General features: G+C 38.2%; 1 protein-coding gene across 1 annotated transcript; it reads right to left on the reverse strand.

The window, feature by feature from the left end:
- Positions 1–1,053: 1,053 nt before the first annotated feature.
- LOC103983066 (ABC transporter F family member 3) lies at positions 1,054–19,128 on the reverse strand. Its single transcript, XM_009400221.2, has 18 exons — positions 18,850–19,128; positions 16,895–17,110; positions 16,436–16,628; positions 14,508–14,716; positions 14,244–14,402; positions 13,249–13,377; positions 13,076–13,177; positions 12,804–12,950; positions 12,027–12,089; positions 11,742–11,788; positions 11,570–11,629; positions 6,505–6,587; positions 5,464–5,558; positions 3,239–3,325; positions 2,212–2,299; positions 1,919–2,004; positions 1,422–1,484; positions 1,054–1,338 (listed from the first exon to the last, which is right to left on the reverse strand). The coding sequence occupies exons 1-18, from the start codon at positions 19,051–19,053 to the stop codon at positions 1,210–1,212; spliced, it is 2,160 nt and encodes a 719-aa protein (XP_009398496.2). The 5' UTR covers positions 19,054–19,128; the 3' UTR covers positions 1,054–1,209.
- Positions 19,129–19,180: the final 52 nt, after the last annotated feature.

Raw genomic sequence — 19,180 nt, forward strand, 5'->3', positions numbered from 1 at the left:
TGTCGCAGGACAGGAAGCTCGAGCTCTCCATCGCCATAGGTGAGACCGAGATCGAGGAGTGGAGAATTGAAGACTTATTTCCGTTTCGTCTTTTAAGAGCGGAACCCTAGAAGAAAGACACACAGGAAACAGAAGGCCGGCAGAGTTTTAATTGGGAGAAGGACACGAGAGGGTGTTTTGGCCGCTGTATCATGTCTTGGCCTGCGGTCGGTCGGTCGGTCAAGCAAATGGATGCGTGCGGGCAATGGCGACCGACTGAAGAGTTGTTACGAGTTGTGCGAATAAACCGACCAAACCGGGAAAACGACCAAATTGGTGCATTTATTTCCTCTCTCTGGTTTGATTTGAAAAGTTGATTTCTGAATGTCCTATTTTTGGTTGTAAAAATCTATTGGTAATTTTTCTTTACTTTTACTATTTATATTTATATTTAAATTTTTTTTAATATCCTAAAAATATCACTATACAAAATGAACGAAATACATTTATGAGTAGGGGAGGCAAAGGGGGGAGAAGTAGATTTTTATTTATTTATTATTAATAAAAATAAAATTTAAAGTTAAAATAGTATATTTATATTTTTATTATTTTAAAAATTATTACCAATAATAAAGGAATATCAATAGCAACGAGAGGGTTCCTAATAACAAATTTCTTTTTAGTTATCATATTTAATGTTTTTTTTAATATTCTAAATATCCCTAGTCGCATAATCATATGCCTCTATCGAAAAACATTTAAAATATTAAAAAAATAAAATATCATATAAAAAAATTAAAATAGAAGGCATCAACCAAAGAAACCCTAAAAATGACTTACAAGGAAATCACCCTTCAAGAAAACCCATCCAATTAAACCGAATCAGACAGTGAAATAACAAGTAAAAGAATTAAGTTCAGAAATATATAATTTCTGATAAAATTTATCTTTATTAATATAATAAATATATAAATTAACATAACACGTAATATAATGCCCTAAAATATAAAAACTAATATTGGTTTGATGCAGTATGTTTCTTTTAATGTTAACTGATTTGGTTTACTTCAAACATTTTTGTAAACCAAAAATTTTATATTGTTCACAAGAATCTTCGACACAGCCCAAAATCACAATACATCGGATGTCCTATGTGAAACAACAAAATTTATGGGAAAAAACAATTTTACTTTATGGGCTACGGGATGGCACATTTAGTTGGTTAATGACCTAAATTCCAGAAGCCTTGAGCTTCTTCTTGTAATCCTGGAATGTCCCCGAGAAAGGTGCCACCCTGCCCTCCGCAACCACCCACAGCTCGCCCACACTCCCAGATATCAAATGTTCATCATGACTCACCTGCACAAAACACATGTTGAGACAAAGGCGCATGCATCTACTATTGAACTAACTATTTAGAAGGTTGTGGCAAGATATTATACCATTAGAACCCCTCCTTGGAAGATCACAAGACCCTGGATGAGTGCTTCAACCGCATCCAAGTCCTGGAAAACATCAATTACATGTCTCAGCAATGACCAATTCCTTGTAATGTAAGCTTGCAACACATCAATCAAGGATGGAATCAAACATGTGCCACAGTTTAATCTTCGGCCTTATGGAATAGTACGTTTTCCATGAATTGATACAAGATAAAGGTGGTGGTTACAAAAAAGCACAATGTTTCAGGACCATAGGTAAGAAAGATGGAGAGTCAGAATGTTCACAGCACCAAGAGGTAGGGAAGGTTTTGCAATACAAAAATATATATAGGTCAGATTATTCAGGAATATACTAAAGTTAATATTTTTAAACATCTAGTATTTATTTAATCCGGTGGTCCTGATGTTCTGCATTTGTCATAAATGAAATGCTAAATACTAAATGTATAACATGAAGGAAGGTATGAAACTACTACTCTTTACTCTGATCTACTTACTAGATGGTTGGATGGCTCATCAAGCAGAACTATATGTGGCTTCTTGAAAGTGATCTTTGCAAATGCCACCCTGCTCTTCTGACCACCTGAATAAAAGGGGAAGAATTTGGAGCTCAAAACTGTGGACAATATAGTTAAATAAGCCTGAATTTGAGTAGATTCAGTAAGTTCTTAGAAATCCAGAAACACAATAGGCATGAACACAGTAAAAAATCGTAAAGCAGCATATTTTAAGACAACTGACCAACAATTTGCCAAGTTTCATCAATAGACAAAACCAGTTTAACAGTTACCTGATAGTGTGTACATTGGCTGAAGTGCAAGATTGCCAGTCACGCCAAACGAACCCAAATGAGCCCTAAGTTTCTGTTCAGGTACTCCCTGCAATGTATGAAAATACCAATTACAAATATGGCAATACACCAATTGAAGGCAGTGAATGTTCACATCTATAGTGTAATCAATAGTTTGTCTACTAATCGTTCCAAGACTCTGGGTTTTAAATACCTATCAGAGATTTTCCAAGTCAATAATCAGCATCAAGTTGAATTGTGCTTCAGAAAGCGCCCAAAAAACCACAGTTTTGCACAATCTAAAACAAACTTAAACACTCAATATCAAGTACCTCTTATGCATTGAGAGGTAAATGGACTTGTCACTCAATTTGCCCATCAAACCAGCGAAAATAGCTTTGACATTACTTCAATTGGATAGTCATACATCTGTAGATCACAGATGTTCCAGTTTGTCACTCAATTGTCCAACTATTTTTAACCACCAACTAGAAGCTCTTTGCTGTTCCACTAACCATTCCCTCTAGTTAAAACTATAACAATGTACAGTTGTATATCCATTTTAACAAAGATCTATAAAATCCAAAAGGCCAGCATCATGATATCATCATGCAATCTGACTTAACATGTAAAACACAAAAAACATAGCTTCAGCAATCAAAGAAGCATTTAAAGCTAAGAACTATATAGGCTTTCTTAAGTCTAATGGTCGAAGTTTTTCGCACAAATCTAGAGAAAAAATAAGTTGTTTCACAAGTTGATGCAATACTATGTAACTCTAATATTCTTAAGATACTTATGACACAACTTTTCATGAAACACTAAAGGTTCCGTAAGAAATCCAAAATCCCAAGTAAGATACCCATGGCACCTGATGGTATCTAGTAGAGGAACTAAAACAAAAGATTCCATTTCATCAAGATCATTTTGCAGTCCTTGTGTCTGGGTCCATTTCAAGGTTGGTTGTTGGTCAGTATGTTTTTTTATATGAAGCAACAAGCCAAGACAAATTACGAGTAGTCCTTACCGGATAGCATCGCATCATGTAGAGTAAGGGATTTGAAGATAAGTCAAGCCCATCTACGTGGTGCTGACTAAATACAGCCATGCGAACCTGTGGAAACAAATTTAAATTGTCAAAGCAATGGTCCAAGAACATCATAATTTGCACAAATAGAGATAGATATTCAATTGCTCACATATAATACAATCCTAATGCAAATTAGAGAAGAGTCAACCTCAATATCAGGTTGCCAACTGAAGCACAAAGAAATAAACAGCTCAAGGGCTCACACCCACAGAAAGAAATGCATATTGATTGCTATGTTTTGCATGCCTCTCCTCAGCATGGAAGCCACCCAATCATCAGAAAGCAAGGGAGAGTAAGAAGAAATTGAATAATGCAATAAGAAGCCATGTTGTACAAATTTCTGTTTTTATATATGGCAAAACCCTATAGCAACCACGTTGAAACCCCTAATAGCAAAACCCTTGATTACACTCAAATTAACGTGTAAAAAGTGTGTACTGATATCTGCACACTGGCCTTTGCCACGGAAACCTACCTTTTGCATCGTGTTATTCAGATAGCCATGGAAACCTACCCTTACCATCATACAATTCAGGTCTTCTTGATTACCGACCCTACACCCTAGGTTAAAATTTTGTTCAAGCACATTTAATTTTGCCACTGTCCCATAGCTTATCTCCACCATCACTCTAGTTTGGGACCACAAGGTGGCAAGCCGCAGCAGATTATAAAAAAAGAACAGAAATTTCTACCAAGCAGAAACATAACCACAAATCAAAGTTATTTTTTAACACTAACTTACCTTTATACTTACAAATTCTGATTAACATATTTTATGTAGGAACTTTAAAATGATGATGCAAAATGATGCTAAGTTTTGCATTGGCAAACCAAAAAAAAACATATGCCCTATTCCAGACCATCAGTAACTGAAGGGTTGATAAGCCAAATAATAAATAAAGACAAACTATGGAAAAAAACAAATCTATAGCCAGCTAGTTTCACAAGCTTTTGTCAAAGCAGGACATAAGCATCAGTTGTACATTGTAAGAGTCTTCATGACCCACGATAGCATGGTTAGAATTAAGCAACCTCGTCTATTATTTAAATTTTAATAAACCATATGATGTTCTCAATAATACTCCACTCAGATCCTATAGTCATACTGGCAAGTCACATGGCACATCTGCCTCTTTATTCCTCCCATTACCAATCTGTCACACACAAAAAAAATATATCACAATTTTGAACATCCTTTTCTATTCCTCAATTAATAAATTGCATGCAAAGAGAGTACAACCATCAAATTGTCTCCCATTACCCAGAATTCCATAGAAACCTTCCCACCTTATTCCTTTCCCCGTCACTGTTTTATTTTGGACTCTCTCTCTCTTCCTTTTTTATCTGAGACACTTTTTCTCTACCAAGCTTTTGTTGATCTCGTGTTCTTACTGTCATTTCCTTTGTCAAAGGGTGTCCACACTGTCATTCCTTTGTCAAAGGGTCAAGAGGTGTCCTGACCAAAGTGCACAAAAGACGACATTAATTGAGGGCAAAGCAAATATCTTATACACACCATCACAACTCTAGTGACCTCCAAAAAGCCCAACACATTTCTATTCATCCAGCTGCAACAAAGAGGACATGGCTACTCAATGTATATGTGGATTGTGTAACACCAGATCAACAAAGCCAGGGAAGAACCGAGATTTTCCACTATTTTTCATTTATATTTTGTTATAGAAACCTGAAGGTTCAAAACAAACCAGAAAATTTGGTCAAACTCAATTGCAGTATCTGCTTTTTGTCCATTTTGCCTTCTCTTAATGTAGTGAAAACAAATGTATTTGATTGTACAAAAGTTTGTCCATAAATAAGCCAGATCAAAGGTGGTGCAGTTTTTCTTTATCTATCATTTTTCCCTCCCCTTCCCTTGGTTGTTTTTTTTTCTTCTTACAACCACAATTCAGCACAACAATACATCATGGAAATTAAATACTTGGTAAGGCAGAAGCACTTAAAATCAAGAAATTTCCTATATCAAATGCTCAATCCACATCAATCAAATGCACTTTGCATATGTATCCAGGGAAGAAAACCATAGTAGGAATATGTTTAGTTCAGATTCCCACCAGAGCTCCACTATGATCCCGCAAAAATAAATTAAAAAGAGAGCTCCACCTGGAAAGACAATATAATCAAGGGATTGAATAGCACAGTACCTTTGCAGAACGAAACATTGTTCCGGAAGTTGGTTGAAGTTCTCCGGATATTAATTTGAGTATGGTTGACTTGCCAATACCATTTGGACCAACCACTGAATTCAATTAAGATATCTTGTTAGGGGAAAAGAAAATAAACTGACAGGAAGTAATAGAAAAAATTCCAACAATAAACAAAATTTCTATTTTATAAATACAAGACATATTGACTAGAAGTAATATGAACCAAACTACCAAGAAGCAAAGTAAAATGGCATTGACAGGCTAACTTATCTAGATAAATCCTTCATTGTTTGGGTGCCACATCAAATTGGTTCTTTTTTTAAGTGGTCCTGGTACTATTAGTACCATAGCAATCAAATCCTTCAGTCACTTGTGAAGTCACAAGTAACTTTGTATTTTTTCTGACTTGGAATTAACCATCCAAATAGTGTACAGTCAGCAATAGATCAATGGAAAAATTAAAATCAAACATTGAAGATTTTGGAATTAAGATCATAAACTTAGGTTTTCAGATTAGTTTAAGCATTAAACTAGTGATTGATATCACATGGATGCCATGTGCATTTTTTAAACGATGTTGGCAAAAAATTAAGCTGATTGTGAATATAACTCATCTTTCCATCAGTAACATTGTCAATAAAAAAATGAAGGATATGATTTCTATGGATCAATAGTTCAAGTATCCCTTTTCACAGAAAAAATATAATCTAAGAACTAATTCAGAACAACATCCAAAGTTGAAGAACTGTCATGATAATTTAGACCATGACACCATATGAAAATGATATTCATATAAAATAAGACAATGGGATTTATTATAGCTTTGACAAGAAAATGACCATCAACAAACAGCTACAAAGCTGTCATTTTCACCTCCCTGAGACCTAATGCAAGTTCACATCATACAAATAGTCATGATAAACTATACCTTCACAATAATAGAGAAACATACCAACAACAGAGAAGTAATAATTTTATTAAAGAGATCTAAGTATATATTTTGGCTGCACATCAGAATCATAATGAGTAAGTTCTTACTTGCTATGCGGCTGTCAAGATCAATTCCAAAATTCAAATTCTTAAACAAAAGAGGCCCTCCTGGATAACCAAATGATACATCACTGCAACCACATACAAGATTGTAAACTTCTCGATAAAACTCAGATCATAAAGTTGGAAAAACATAGTTCAAAGTTTTGGTAATAAAAAAAACCAATGTAGAAAGCAAACACTGATAAAACAATTATATTTTATAAAAAAATCATAACTACTAATAGAACAGAAACAAATGATAAGAACAAAAATGCCATATACCTTAAACCAAGATTTCAAATCTCGAGCATTCTAGTGCCATTCTAGTTGGCACGGACAGGTATTTACAAGTCCAACCAAGTGCTAGTATGGTAACATATAGCTCAATATCAGTATAATACGACTCATTATCAGGGATTGTTGCACCGCCCGAAATAGTATGGTTTTAGAGGTATGTACCGGTCCGGGTGTGGACCAATAAGCGAACCACCCCGTTTCGGGCAGTCTGCATTAAAATAATAAAAAAACAAAAAGTGGTGACCCCAATCCATTTCAATGTTAAAAAATAAATAAATTAGGGCTCTTCTCGCATACGAAGCTGTGACATTGCCTCTTCGCCGCTTTACCGCTGCAGCAACGCTACCTCTTTGCTGATTCACCATGGCGATGCTGCAACGATGCTGTCTCTTCGCCACTGCGATGCTGTAGCGACACTACCTCTTCACCGCTGCAATGCTGCAGCGACACCGCCACTTCGTCGCGGTAATGATACTGCTTCCCTTCAACGCTGCCGCTGCTACCGCTGCTTCCCAGGTATCGCTGCACTTCTTCTCCTCCTTTTCTTTCTTCTTCTTCTTCCTTCTTCCTTTCTCCTTCTTCCTCTTCTATTCCTCTACTGGACTTTCCTCTTCGACCTCTTTTTCTTCCTCGTCGAAACATCAGTATGCACCGACATACCATGTGTCGATATACCAGTACGGAGTGGCATGTGTTGTGCCGCTGACCAGCTGGCACACCGGTGATAAGACCCTAAGGTCTTATCGTGAAAGAAATGGGAGAAAAGGGAATGATAATGATCGCTTCGAGGGGATCGGCCCTCCTTGATCTCTTCGAGGGGATCGGCCCTCCTTGATCGCTTCGAGGGGATCGGCTCTCCTTGATCGCTTCGAGGGGATCGGCCTCCTAGGGTTTGTCCAAAGACATAATAGTATTTTTCATAGATTACTGAAAAGAAGCAGTTACATCCCTATTTATAGAGTTCCACCCAGAGTCCATCAGGATTTGAACTCTAATAATAAATAAATATTAAATAAACCTCTACCTGACTCTAACCGAACCAAACCGATTCAATAAACAATTGGACTAAACAGACTCAATAAACATTATTCAAAAGCTCATAAAAAGGTTCCTAACAGTTCCTCCCTCTTCAAATCAGCCTTGTCCTCAAGGCTGAGCAGCATCAATCTCAGGGAGCTTCTCTTCGGCACTTTAACCATAGACTATCTGCAACGCATCACAACCCGTTGATCAAGTAAGTATGGTCTCCACTTTTTGAGAGTGTAAGCAACAGGTTGATTTTTCAGTGTAGTAATCGTTGCATGAAACTTCTGGCCCTGTATAATCAATTTTATCTTTGAACCTTTGCTATCACAAATGAAAATCCGTCCATCAATAATCTTTACTTTGAATCTGTCACAGTCTTCAATGTGATGGGCCAATCGGTCAACAGTCTCACTGTCCATAGAATTGTTAGTGCTACCAGTATCAATCAAAACTATAACAGGCTGATGTTCCAGAGTTTCGCCAACTTTCATAGTTTGCGGGTTAGAGTAGTCGGCTAATGCATGCATTGTATGTATGGTAGGTCCAACCTCTGCATTAGAATTTATACCTTCATGATCGAGGTCCACATTCTTAGCTTTCGGTTCCTCTCCAATTGGTTCAATCATCAGAAGTTGCCCTTGTTTACATCGATGCTCCATACTCCATTTTTCATCATAATACAAACTCTTTGCCAATCTTTCATTGAGTTCTTCTTGGGTTAGTCTTCGGGTGTCAAGGCTTTGGTTGGGAATAGATAGGGCTGGTGGCTTACTGATCATCTGGTTGTTGTCACTTCTGTTTCCATGATTTTCTCTGTTGATTTTTTTCTCATATAGATGTGCAAATGAGATCGCAGCTATCATAGTGCGGGGTTGACGAGCCTTAACTTCACACCGAATTTCTGGAATAAGACCTTCAATGAATGTATCCAGAAGTTGTCGTTCCGACCAATCTCTAGCTTGATTTGATAATCTTTCAAACCTACTCTGATATTCCAACACTGTAGAAGTCTGACAAATTTTTGAGAGCTGTCCATCCACCTTCATGTCTGAGTAGATTGTGTCACAATCTTGGGGCCCTTTTCTAGTATTTCCAGATCTATGCAATGTAGAACTTGAGCTCCCACCTTGTTGAAATTTACTAAGGCTCCCTAGTAAGTCCTTTTTGAAATCATTAAGTACTTCTTGTAATCGGTTCTCAATTCTAATTTCCAATGCTTCCATTTGTGCTTTCATTGAGTTATTGGTGGCCATTTCGTAAGACTGCAAATCTGTAATCTCAACTCCTATTTTTGGTGTCGGTTAAGGGCATCAACACTGTCGATGCGAAGTTGCCAAGGAGGTGGACGCCAAGGATAGTGTTGCGGTCGCTGCGTTGGAGGAAGAGTAGCTGCCTTGTTTTTATCGCTGCGTGAGGTGAGAGCGCCGGGGTTGGAAGGCGATTGCGTTGATGTGGCTGTAGCTGCTGCGACCCAAGGGGCGATCACCGAGCAACGGGGTTGAGGCTGCGGTGATAGCAACCTGTGGTTGTGGCAGAATATGCTAAGCAAGGGGGAGGCGGCGTTGATGCGGCCGAGGTTGAGAAGAGGAATCGATGTTGCGTGTGCTGCTGGGGTTGAGGCAAGGCAGCGTACTTGCTGTTGTTGCTGCGTTCGCTGTTGGAGGGCGACTGCTGCAGAACGAGGGGTTGGTCGTTGGCCGGGAGCGACGACGGTGGTTACAATCGACGGCTACGGCAGCAGAGGGTGCCACTGTTTTTGTTGCTGCGTGGTGAGAAGGCTGCGGTGGCTGGCAGCACCGGTGGTCACTGGCCGGAGCGCAGCATTGGCAGCGGAGAAAAAGGCAGCGAGCGTCGTCGCTGGCCGGGAAGTTGCGATGCTGGAGATGGGAAACAGGGTGCTCTGTTTCTATCGCACCACAGCCGGAGCCGCTGGCGATGCTGGCAACGGCGGCGCGGCGGTGATCGTGCGGCCGAGAAGCAGCGGCAGCGGTGGAGAAGGAGGAGTCGGCGATGTCACGGTTGGGAACAAGGGCAACCGGTGAGTTGCCCTGTTTCTGGCACTACGGATGCAGAGCAAGGAGGATCGGCTGCTGGGAGGCGTGCGGCGGTCGTCGCACGGTGGCCCGCAGCGGTGATGGGTTGGCTGGTCGGCGATGGCGCTGGAGGGGAAGAGGAGTGCTGGAGGCGGTGCGGCTGGTGGAGGCGCGGCTGCGATCGATGAGGGGCTGCGGCAACAGAGGAACTCTGTTTCTGCAACCGTTGCAACGAGGGGCTGCGGCAACAGGCGGCTGCGGCTGCGACCCAAGGGGGGGGCACGGCTAGGGTTGCAGTGGAGAGGCAGCGGTGTTGGCGCGGCTGGGAGCAGCGTCACCAACGATCGCCGAGGAGAAGAGTCGAGCGGCTGCGCTGCGACGCAAGGGGAGGCGGGCGGCGGCAGTAGGGCTGGGATGGACGCTGGCAGTGTCGTCTCCTGGCCGGGGAACAGCGGCGGTGGTGGTCGCCGGCCGGGAACCGGGGCGATGGTGGGCGCTGGACGGAGAGAAGCGACGGCCGGCGGGTGGGCTGGCCGGACGCAGGGGAAGCAGGGGTGCTTCTTCTTCTCTCTTTCTTTCTTTCTTTCTTTCTTTCTTTCTTTCTTTCTCTCTTTCTTCGTATCTTCTTTTTTTTTTTTTTTTTTTTTTTGATAGCTTCGTTGCAACGAGAACGCGAAGGATCGCTGCTCTGATACCAAATGATAAGACCCTAAAGGTCTTATCGTAGGCTCTGATACCAAATGATAAGACCCTAAAGTCTTATCGTAGGCTCTGATACCAAATGATAAGACCCTAAGGTCTTATCGTGAAAGAAATGGGAGAAAAGGGAATGATAATGATCGCTTCGAGGGGATCGGCCCTCCTTGATCTCTTCGAGGGGATCGGCCCTCCTTGATCACTTCGAGGGGATCGGCCCTCCTTGATCGCTTCGAGGGGATCGGCCTCCTAGGGTTTGTCCAAAGACAGAATAGTATTTTTCATAGATTACTGAAAAGAAGCAGTTACATCCCTATTTATAGAGTTCCACCCAGAGTCCATCAGGACTTGAACTCTAATAATAAATAAATATTAAATAAACCTCTACCTGACTCTAACTGAACCAAACCGATTCAATAAACAACTGGACTAAACAGACTCAATAAACATTATTAAAAAGCTCATAAAAAGGTTCCTAACAACCGGCTAGGACCGGTAAGTCAAACCTTGCTCATTATTATAAAATTATTTTACTAAATAATTGATATAACTCAAAATCAAGTGTTACGGGTTGGTATATCGATATCCTCTCAGCCTGGCGCGTTACCAAAACCACTATTGGACTGAGATTTAAATTCTTATGTCAAAACATTTTTTCTATTACTTCACCTACCCCTACACTAATAAAGTAGTAGTTTCTCCCATTTGTCAAATTTTGACAAAGAAACTGTTTTACATGGTAATCCTAGACAATAAGATGAGGAGGAATAGCAGGCTCAGAGCAAACTAAAAACAGTAAATAGGGGCCATATTACAAAAGGGTTAGCTAAATTATAAAAGAAACACACTAATTGGGTTCCTAGACTAACTGATTTTTCGCATAATACCGTTAAGCATATGAAAGCCAAAGACTTCAACAGAAGACATTATTACTTCATAATGGAAATGTATAGATTATAAGTGTTCCTCCCTCCATGCATAAAGAAGATGATAATCATCGTTCATATACAAAATAATACCTGAAACTTATGATTGGAGGCCCTGGTCTATCATCGGGAGTTGGGAAATCAAATTTGTAGCTGAAAAAGAATAGAAAATTTCAGCTTAAGTAATATATAAGTAACTTGAATAAGCAAAAAAGATTATGTCAGTGTGCAAATAAATCATCTTTATTATGAAAAGAGGCAATACTCTGGATCATTAATAACTGCATCTACAGTACCCATTCGGTCAAGTGCCTGGATAATTTACAATTTCAATCATCAGTAATAGCATTGCAGAGGTAGCAAATGACTAAAAATTAAAAAACACTTCATACTAGGATGAACAAAATCCACATATTAGATGACAAAGGCAATTGAAACAGCATTTGAGGATCGCAATCATCTTCTAACACACGTCTGACAGAAGTTACAATAATTTTAGACTTAAAGTTATCAAAGTTTTGATATCCTAATGGAATGTGTCGATAAGCACCTTGATTCTTGACTGAACAAGAGATGCCCGCTTGGCATTGTACCGGAACTTATCAATAAAAGCCTGCATAAAGAAAGATAAATTTATATTATGAATCATTTGCAAGAAAAAAAATTATAACAATTATCAATGTTTAATTTCAAAATAGTCTGATTTACAGAAAAAAAAAATCATACTGTTCTATGAAAAAAAAAATCATGCAATAGGTTCATACATAAAAGAATATATTAGTTCAAAATGTATGCAGCTTGGGATCATCTTTTTTAGTCTGCTTTAATTCATATGAAAGCTATATTGACAAAAACAACTATAAAAAAAAGGCTATTAAACAGAATATGGTATTTTCAATTAATAATGATCCAGATGCATCTTATACACAAGTCAAGCATTTCTTTGCCATAATTTTAGAGTTATTCACATCTTGATAACTGCAAAACAATACAAAAATTTTCTTTTGCTATCATGAGGCAAGATTTGATTTTACTGCTGAATCATTTCAAAAAAGGCTGAAAATAATGCAGCTAAAATTCATCCCCAAAATAGTTCCTGGTCTAACATCATAACAATTTTCGGTGTTTTCATATCGTTTCTTCCAAGCCATCACAAACGACAAATGGCTAACACAAGGAAACCCACATATCAGACAGTTGTTTCGTGTAGCCTGAAAGGTTGTTATTAGAACACCAAACTCTAATAACTTAAATAGTAAATCATGAATAAGTCTCTAGAGGATCTGCACTGCCATAGAAATAACAATTTGCATGGAAAAAGGCACACCTGCATGTGTGCTCTAGCCTTCTCACTTGATTCGAAGGCCTTTTGTTGGTTTTGGAGCTGCTCAGCTTTTGTCCTCTCAAACGTATCATAGTCCCCTTTGTAAGCAGTAAGCTTTTTTCCATGTAAGTGTAAAATATCTGTAACTACCTGCAATATGTTAACTTGGTCATTACGGGATAAGAATATGATTTCCCCTCTTCATACAAGATTTTGCAGAACACAAACAACTTTATGGAACTTTTTTTTTTTTGAGAACGTGAATAGATAGCTACCGTATTCAAAAACTCTCTTGCATGAGAAACTACAATAAACGTCTTTGGCCACTTCACTAGGTAGGATTCCAACCACAATACAGCATGAAGATCAAGATGATTCTGCAGAGTCACATCTTCATTAAATTCAACCATGAAGAATAAAGAAAAGGTATACAACCATAGTAAATTACCGTAGGTTCATCAAGCAATAGAAGATCAGGCTCAATAAATAGTGCACGTGCTAGAGCTATACGCATACGCCATCCACCAGAAAATGCTTTCGTAGGCCTTTTCTGCATCTCGGGAGTGAAACTAAGACCCTGAAAACATTCATGAACATGCAATTATATGCAGCTGTCATTAATATGAACAATTAGAAGAAAGCTGTGGATAATCAAACAAAATAATAAATAGACTTAAATACTTAATCCTTCTTTCTTTTCAAAGATTGGCTATGGATATAGTAAGTAGCACATGTAGCAGCAGTTATGGAAAATTTCATGGATGTCAACATAAATTCATAACCATATTAACATTTTGCAGTGCGTGAAGCATATCCCTGTGACATTTTTTTTAGAATAGAAGGATCATATTGGCCACAACCAGCATGTTAATGGGGTTTCTCTCATGCAAGTAGAAGTTTTTTAAGAGGCTAATGGATCAAGAGCCATGAAAGATCACTTGGTCCCCAAATTTCTAAATAGGTGTTTCTTTCTTTTTGGCAGAAGAAACCAGGCAGCTGAGAGTGGACTAGGTGGGGTCCAGTTGCACCGAGTGCCAGGGACCGGGCCCAAGCATCACATTAGAGGAGAAAATGTTGCTACCAATTGGCTAACCAATGGGACAGGTTTTTCTTTTAAATAATGGATTGTATTAATTCAACTCCAAAAACTCAAATATACAAGGAAAATCAGTCTACAAATTCCTGTATCTTATTCCTTGATTATATCTTCCTACTCAAGAAAGGTTACAGGATCCAGCAACTTGTTATCTGAGTAATGCAGGTTATAGCAACTTATAATCTAACAAAGGATCCTTCTTGGCATTAAAACAAAAACTGCTTCCAATAAACCTAAGAAATAACATCGTTTCATCACAAAACAGATGTAGCAGAAATAAATTTTAGTTCAATATAAAAAAGAAAACTTGTTTAGTAACCAATAATTGGATAGGTTTTAGGACTGACCGCCAGAATTGATGAGCCACGTGACTCTGCAGAATCTGCATCAATGAACTCAAGCCTTTTGTATACCTCCTCAAGCCTCTTTGAAATTGCATCTTTATTCATCCCGCCATTAACTTTACCATTACTCTTTCCTGTTTCTTCCTCATATTCTAGTTCTCTCTTCAGGGAATAGTAATTATACCAAATTAGTAATAGAGTAAGAAATCAGCAAAAAAAATGAAAATACAGTTGAAAAGCAGAGAAAGCGAATAGAACAGCAATAACCTGCTGAGAAAGTAAATGAGCTTCTTCTTCCAAGAGCCTCATCCTCTCAACATCGGAGTTTAGGACACATTGCAGAGCTGTTGTATCATCTCCAGCAACTTCTTGTTCCACATGTAATATTTGACAGTTTTTAGGAATACCATCAATAGCATGCATGGCCATATGTCTCAGAAAAGATGTTTTCCCAGTACCATTTCTCCCAACAAGACCTGATTCAGGAAAAGCATGAAAAAAATAATCATGTGAAACAATTAATCTCAATCATATGATCCTTACATACACATGATATCACAAAAGCAAAGGTAACCGAACATATATGACAAGTATGGAATTCCTTATCTTCAGAATAAATGTAATTCCTTATCTTCAGTTTAAAACTAAGTAACAACAAAGTACAATTTCAACATTCAGTTTAAAATTAAATTACAAGTATGGAATTCTTTATCTTCAGAATAAATGTAACAGTCGTACCTGTACCTTAGGTATATTATTGGTCGCCTCATATAAATTTGGGAAATGCTGAACATATATGACAAAAAGATGGAAAAGGGGCCAGGCGATAATTGTGAGAAACTCTTCAACCCTGAAATTTTCCAATATTCTCAACCTCACTTACAGAATTTTGTTAAACTCAAATACACCAATCATCAGCAGCTCTACTGTTAAACTCAGTATATTAATGATCAGCAACTCTTTCCATTTAGACACAACAAGTACACCAAAATCATGTATCCAAAAATTTGATTAAGATCCCCTTTGAAATAAAAGTATACTTGCATGGCTACTTTAGATATGTAAATGTACACTTTTTCTCCATTTTATTTTGAAAATATTTGACAAATTATTAGTGCAACCTACAGTCACATTGTCTAATGCACAAAGAATCCTGTCAAAAGATGTCCCCATGTTGATAACATCAAGCAAGTTAGCTATCCGCCTGATACAAATTACTAAAGATAAGTAATCCCAAGTGTTCCACTCTTTTAACACTAGAACCAATGCTTCCCTTCCAAGATCCTTATGGCAATCCTCTTCACCAATCCCAATATTACAAACACAGTAATTCAACAAAACTAGAAGATCTACATTGTTGATCCTTACCTCTCAGGGGCAATCTCACTGAACGAGACAAAATATACAGAAAGAAGAACTAAAGGCAAGGTGAAAAAAGAAGAGAAGACAAGTGTCTGATATGATAATGTAACTCATAGAGATGGCAACGAAACCTTCAAGCAGTCTTTCTCTAGTCAAACATTCATAACACATACTGAGTACATCAATATATGTGAGCATACAAGACCTATAATATATTGTGTTTCTTTACATATTGCGCATGTCATAGCCGTGTTATATTATGTTGTCTTATTCTTTAATTCCTTTTCATCACAACACTAACCAGATAAATTTGACTTCCTGGAAAGAAAGAACACTAGCATAGGTCCTAGACATATCCAAGTATAAATCCAACATAATTGCAAACTAGTCATTATTCACTGAGATACAAGTCACATATTACTTTGGTTGAGACTTCAACTATGAACAGCAATGATGAGTTAATTAGGAAATAGGATTTTCATCTTTCCGTCAATATGCCAAGAATACATAAGAGAAGTCGGTTCTTTTTTCACTAGCATTTGATGATACCAGCAACAGGTCACACTCAAATGAACCAACATTACAGCAACTTAGGTTTAATGCTGCAAGTTTTTTTAAAGAAAATGAATGTAATATTTCAGAGATGAATACAGGGAAGTTTTCATCCACAACAAAATGCAAAGATGAAAGTCAACATGAGTGATTCAACTTTCCTAAGAAAGTGGACTTGCCAATATAGGTACACCTGACCATATTTTGCTCACTGCACGATTATAGTTTAGACCAAAAGTTTAAACTTAAAAAATTAAATCTCATCATGATCAGGAACTAACCATAGTGCCTTCCAAATGTGAGGGTCACTGAAGCATCTTGAATGAGATCCCGACCACCGACTGAAACTGTAAAGTTCTCCATGTGGATGTCCCTGACAGCTGGACCATTATTGCTTCCATCATGATTTACAAGCACAACTGGCATCCCAGCTTTTACAGCCTCCATTTCAGCCAAATGCACTTGGTATTGAGCCTGAGGAACAACAAATTATTGATCAGCACAAGAAAAATTGACAATCTGAGTATTTAATCAAATAAACCTAACTAAATAAGTGCATGGTGAGTAGAAGCTGCCGGAATCCAGGTGGCAAAGTTGATAAACTAGCTTACTTTGATATATGATCAAGCTACTTCAGACATGGAATACAGAATCAAATGCTACAAGTAGCAAGACAAAATAATGATCAATGCAACTTTACTTATCCTAAGGATATCAAGACAAGCTAATTGAACTTTTACCTCTCTTTGTCGCTCCTCCTTCCTCTTTTTCCTTTCTAGCTTCGCTTTATCACGTTCAGATAGCATTGGACCATCAAGCACTTCCTGCTGTTTCTTTGGTGTTTCATCTGCATCCATCCCATCATTCATTCGCAAAGGTGTTGCTAAACTTCGAACAGCCAGTTTAGGTTTCACCAAACCATGTTTTCCAAATCTTTCTGAAAGCTTGCTGCAAACCTGTATTTTCAGAATGAACAATCAAAGACATGTCACCAAGGTAAAAGCAAAATTCATCATTCATACTCTTGAGAGTATAAGCTCTCAGTACAGAGTTTTATTATCAGAACCATCTCGTCCATAATAACTGAATAACTAGGGTTTTTCTTTTAGTGAAAGCATAAACAACAGTTTGCTTATGTCTATGGATAAAACTATGGATTTATGTTCTGGCAAAAACTCATAAATGAGGGATCGACAGTGTTAAGTTCAAAGTGCAGCCCAAGAAAAGAAACTAAATAGAATTCCTAGTGACTATTCTTGCTTATCCTTTTTATTCAGTTATACTAATATTGAGAAAAAAAATTCCCAATTGCATGACAGTATAAACGCGGAGATTAAAACCCAAAGTTGTCAGCATAATCATTGAAATTCATGACTCAAATCTCATATTAAGTAATTCATACTTTCCATAAGACAGTTAGAACATTATCATCAAACATGACAAACCCTATATCTCAATCATTATTTCAAATCACAATAAAGTTATGGTGAAACTCATGTCCTTCACTTCTAAATCATGCTTCCAATTTCTTTGATTCTTTTGGCAATTATATTTTTTCAGTATTTTGGGTGAACTCCAAAAGTAGACTTACAGAGAAATCATGGATGTCAAACTTCAGTGTAAGATAAGACATTGTTAAAATGAAGATTAAATAAATAAACGCAAGTAATAGGCAGCTTTAGCCACTTTGTAAACTAATTAGAAGTTCTTTATCAACCTTAGAATTCCAGGATTGCAAACTTAAGCATAATGAAGAAGATGATAACTACAACTACTCTAGAAGTTCCCATAAAATACCCTTCTTCTGGTGAGATATAAATGGAACAACACGGAACGTTCGGATACTGTTAGAGACTTTATTAAATAATACCTTGGTCCATAAGGCCATGTCTAATGAGAACATTTTGCTCGTTGCTTTATCGAAAAGAAACCAAATTTACAGCCTTCTTTATAAGCAAGAGTTCAAGAACCTTTTGCACAAAAATGGTAATTCACAACCTTACAAGCATCTCCTTCCAAGTGGATGGTGGTCAAAAAAAGGCTTTATGTATCTATTTGGCTCAGTATTCCATGGACGAACCTAAACTAAAAATGGGTTGAACTTTAAGCCAAATCTAACTCTACTCCATCTCAATGTAATTATCAGAAACTTCAACTCAAATCTAAGATAATAGTTGTCAAATATGGGCCAATTAGCCATCTTCATGAGATGAAAATAGATATATATAATATATAGTGATATTCAAGATGTGTCACATTCTTATCTGACGAAAGACAGAAGGTCATCAAACCATATTCTGCCAATATTCATCCAAAAGAGTAAGACCATGTTCATTCTGTTAACTTTGTGCCATTGACGATCCAGTAGCATGGATATTATGGGTTTTGCGATCATAAGCGACAGGGCAGAATAATCTGATCAAATCTACCACTAATAATCTGAATAACCACCAGAACTATCAAAGATTCCTTGCAATAAGACCCCATGAACCCGATACAATAAAGAAAATGGATCTCCACAAAAACAAACCCAAATGTCCACACAATCTAAAGTAGCAGCAAATCACGATTCCTGTTTCTTTCAAAGAATTGGATGATGATCGATTTACGAACTCGGAAGCTATTCAAAATTCCGCCACAAATCTCTGTAGGGGGTTAGACGGAATTTCTTCAACGATAGCTGGCAGAGACTTACAGATCGGCACTCGGCATAGTCCTGTACGCATCCTGAGTCGACGAGGAGCTCGCCAACAGCATCAAAGGCGCCGTCACCGTCGGCCCCGAAGTCGAAGTCGTCGTCGGCGAGGACGTTGATGATGTAGTTGATTATGGACGCGTCCACGTCCTCCACCCTCCGCCCCAGCACCTCGTGCACCACCCTGCTCGCCACTTCCGCCATCGCCACCTCTCGCTTCGCTTGGCTTCCTTTCCTCTATCGGCCCCGACCGAGGTTACACTATGAGGCGACCGTAACGGTGCCTCCATTACTCGTGGGTTTAAATAGGGCCCAAGAATGGCGGTCCGGA

The sequence above is a fragment of the Musa acuminata genome, chromosome BXJ1-1 (assembly GCF_036884655.1).
Source record: "Musa acuminata AAA Group cultivar baxijiao chromosome BXJ1-1, Cavendish_Baxijiao_AAA, whole genome shotgun sequence".
Classification (NCBI taxonomy): domain Eukaryota; kingdom Viridiplantae; phylum Streptophyta; class Magnoliopsida; order Zingiberales; family Musaceae; genus Musa; species Musa acuminata.

Bases quoted from the DNA above. Each gene is read 5' to 3' on its own strand.
- LOC103983066 (XM_009400221.2), bottom strand. From the start codon at position 19,053: ATGGCGGAAGTGGCGAGCAGGGTGGTGCACGAGGTGCTGGGGCGGAGG. The intron at 14,403-14,507 runs GTTATTGCTGTT...TATTCCCTGAAG, and splicing joins CTCATTTACTTTCTCAGCAG to AGAGAACTAGAATATGAGGA. The intron at 6,588-11,569 runs GTATTATTTTGT...ATGTGGTTGCAG, and splicing joins CCTCCAATCATAAGTTTCAG to TGATGTATCATTTGGTTATC.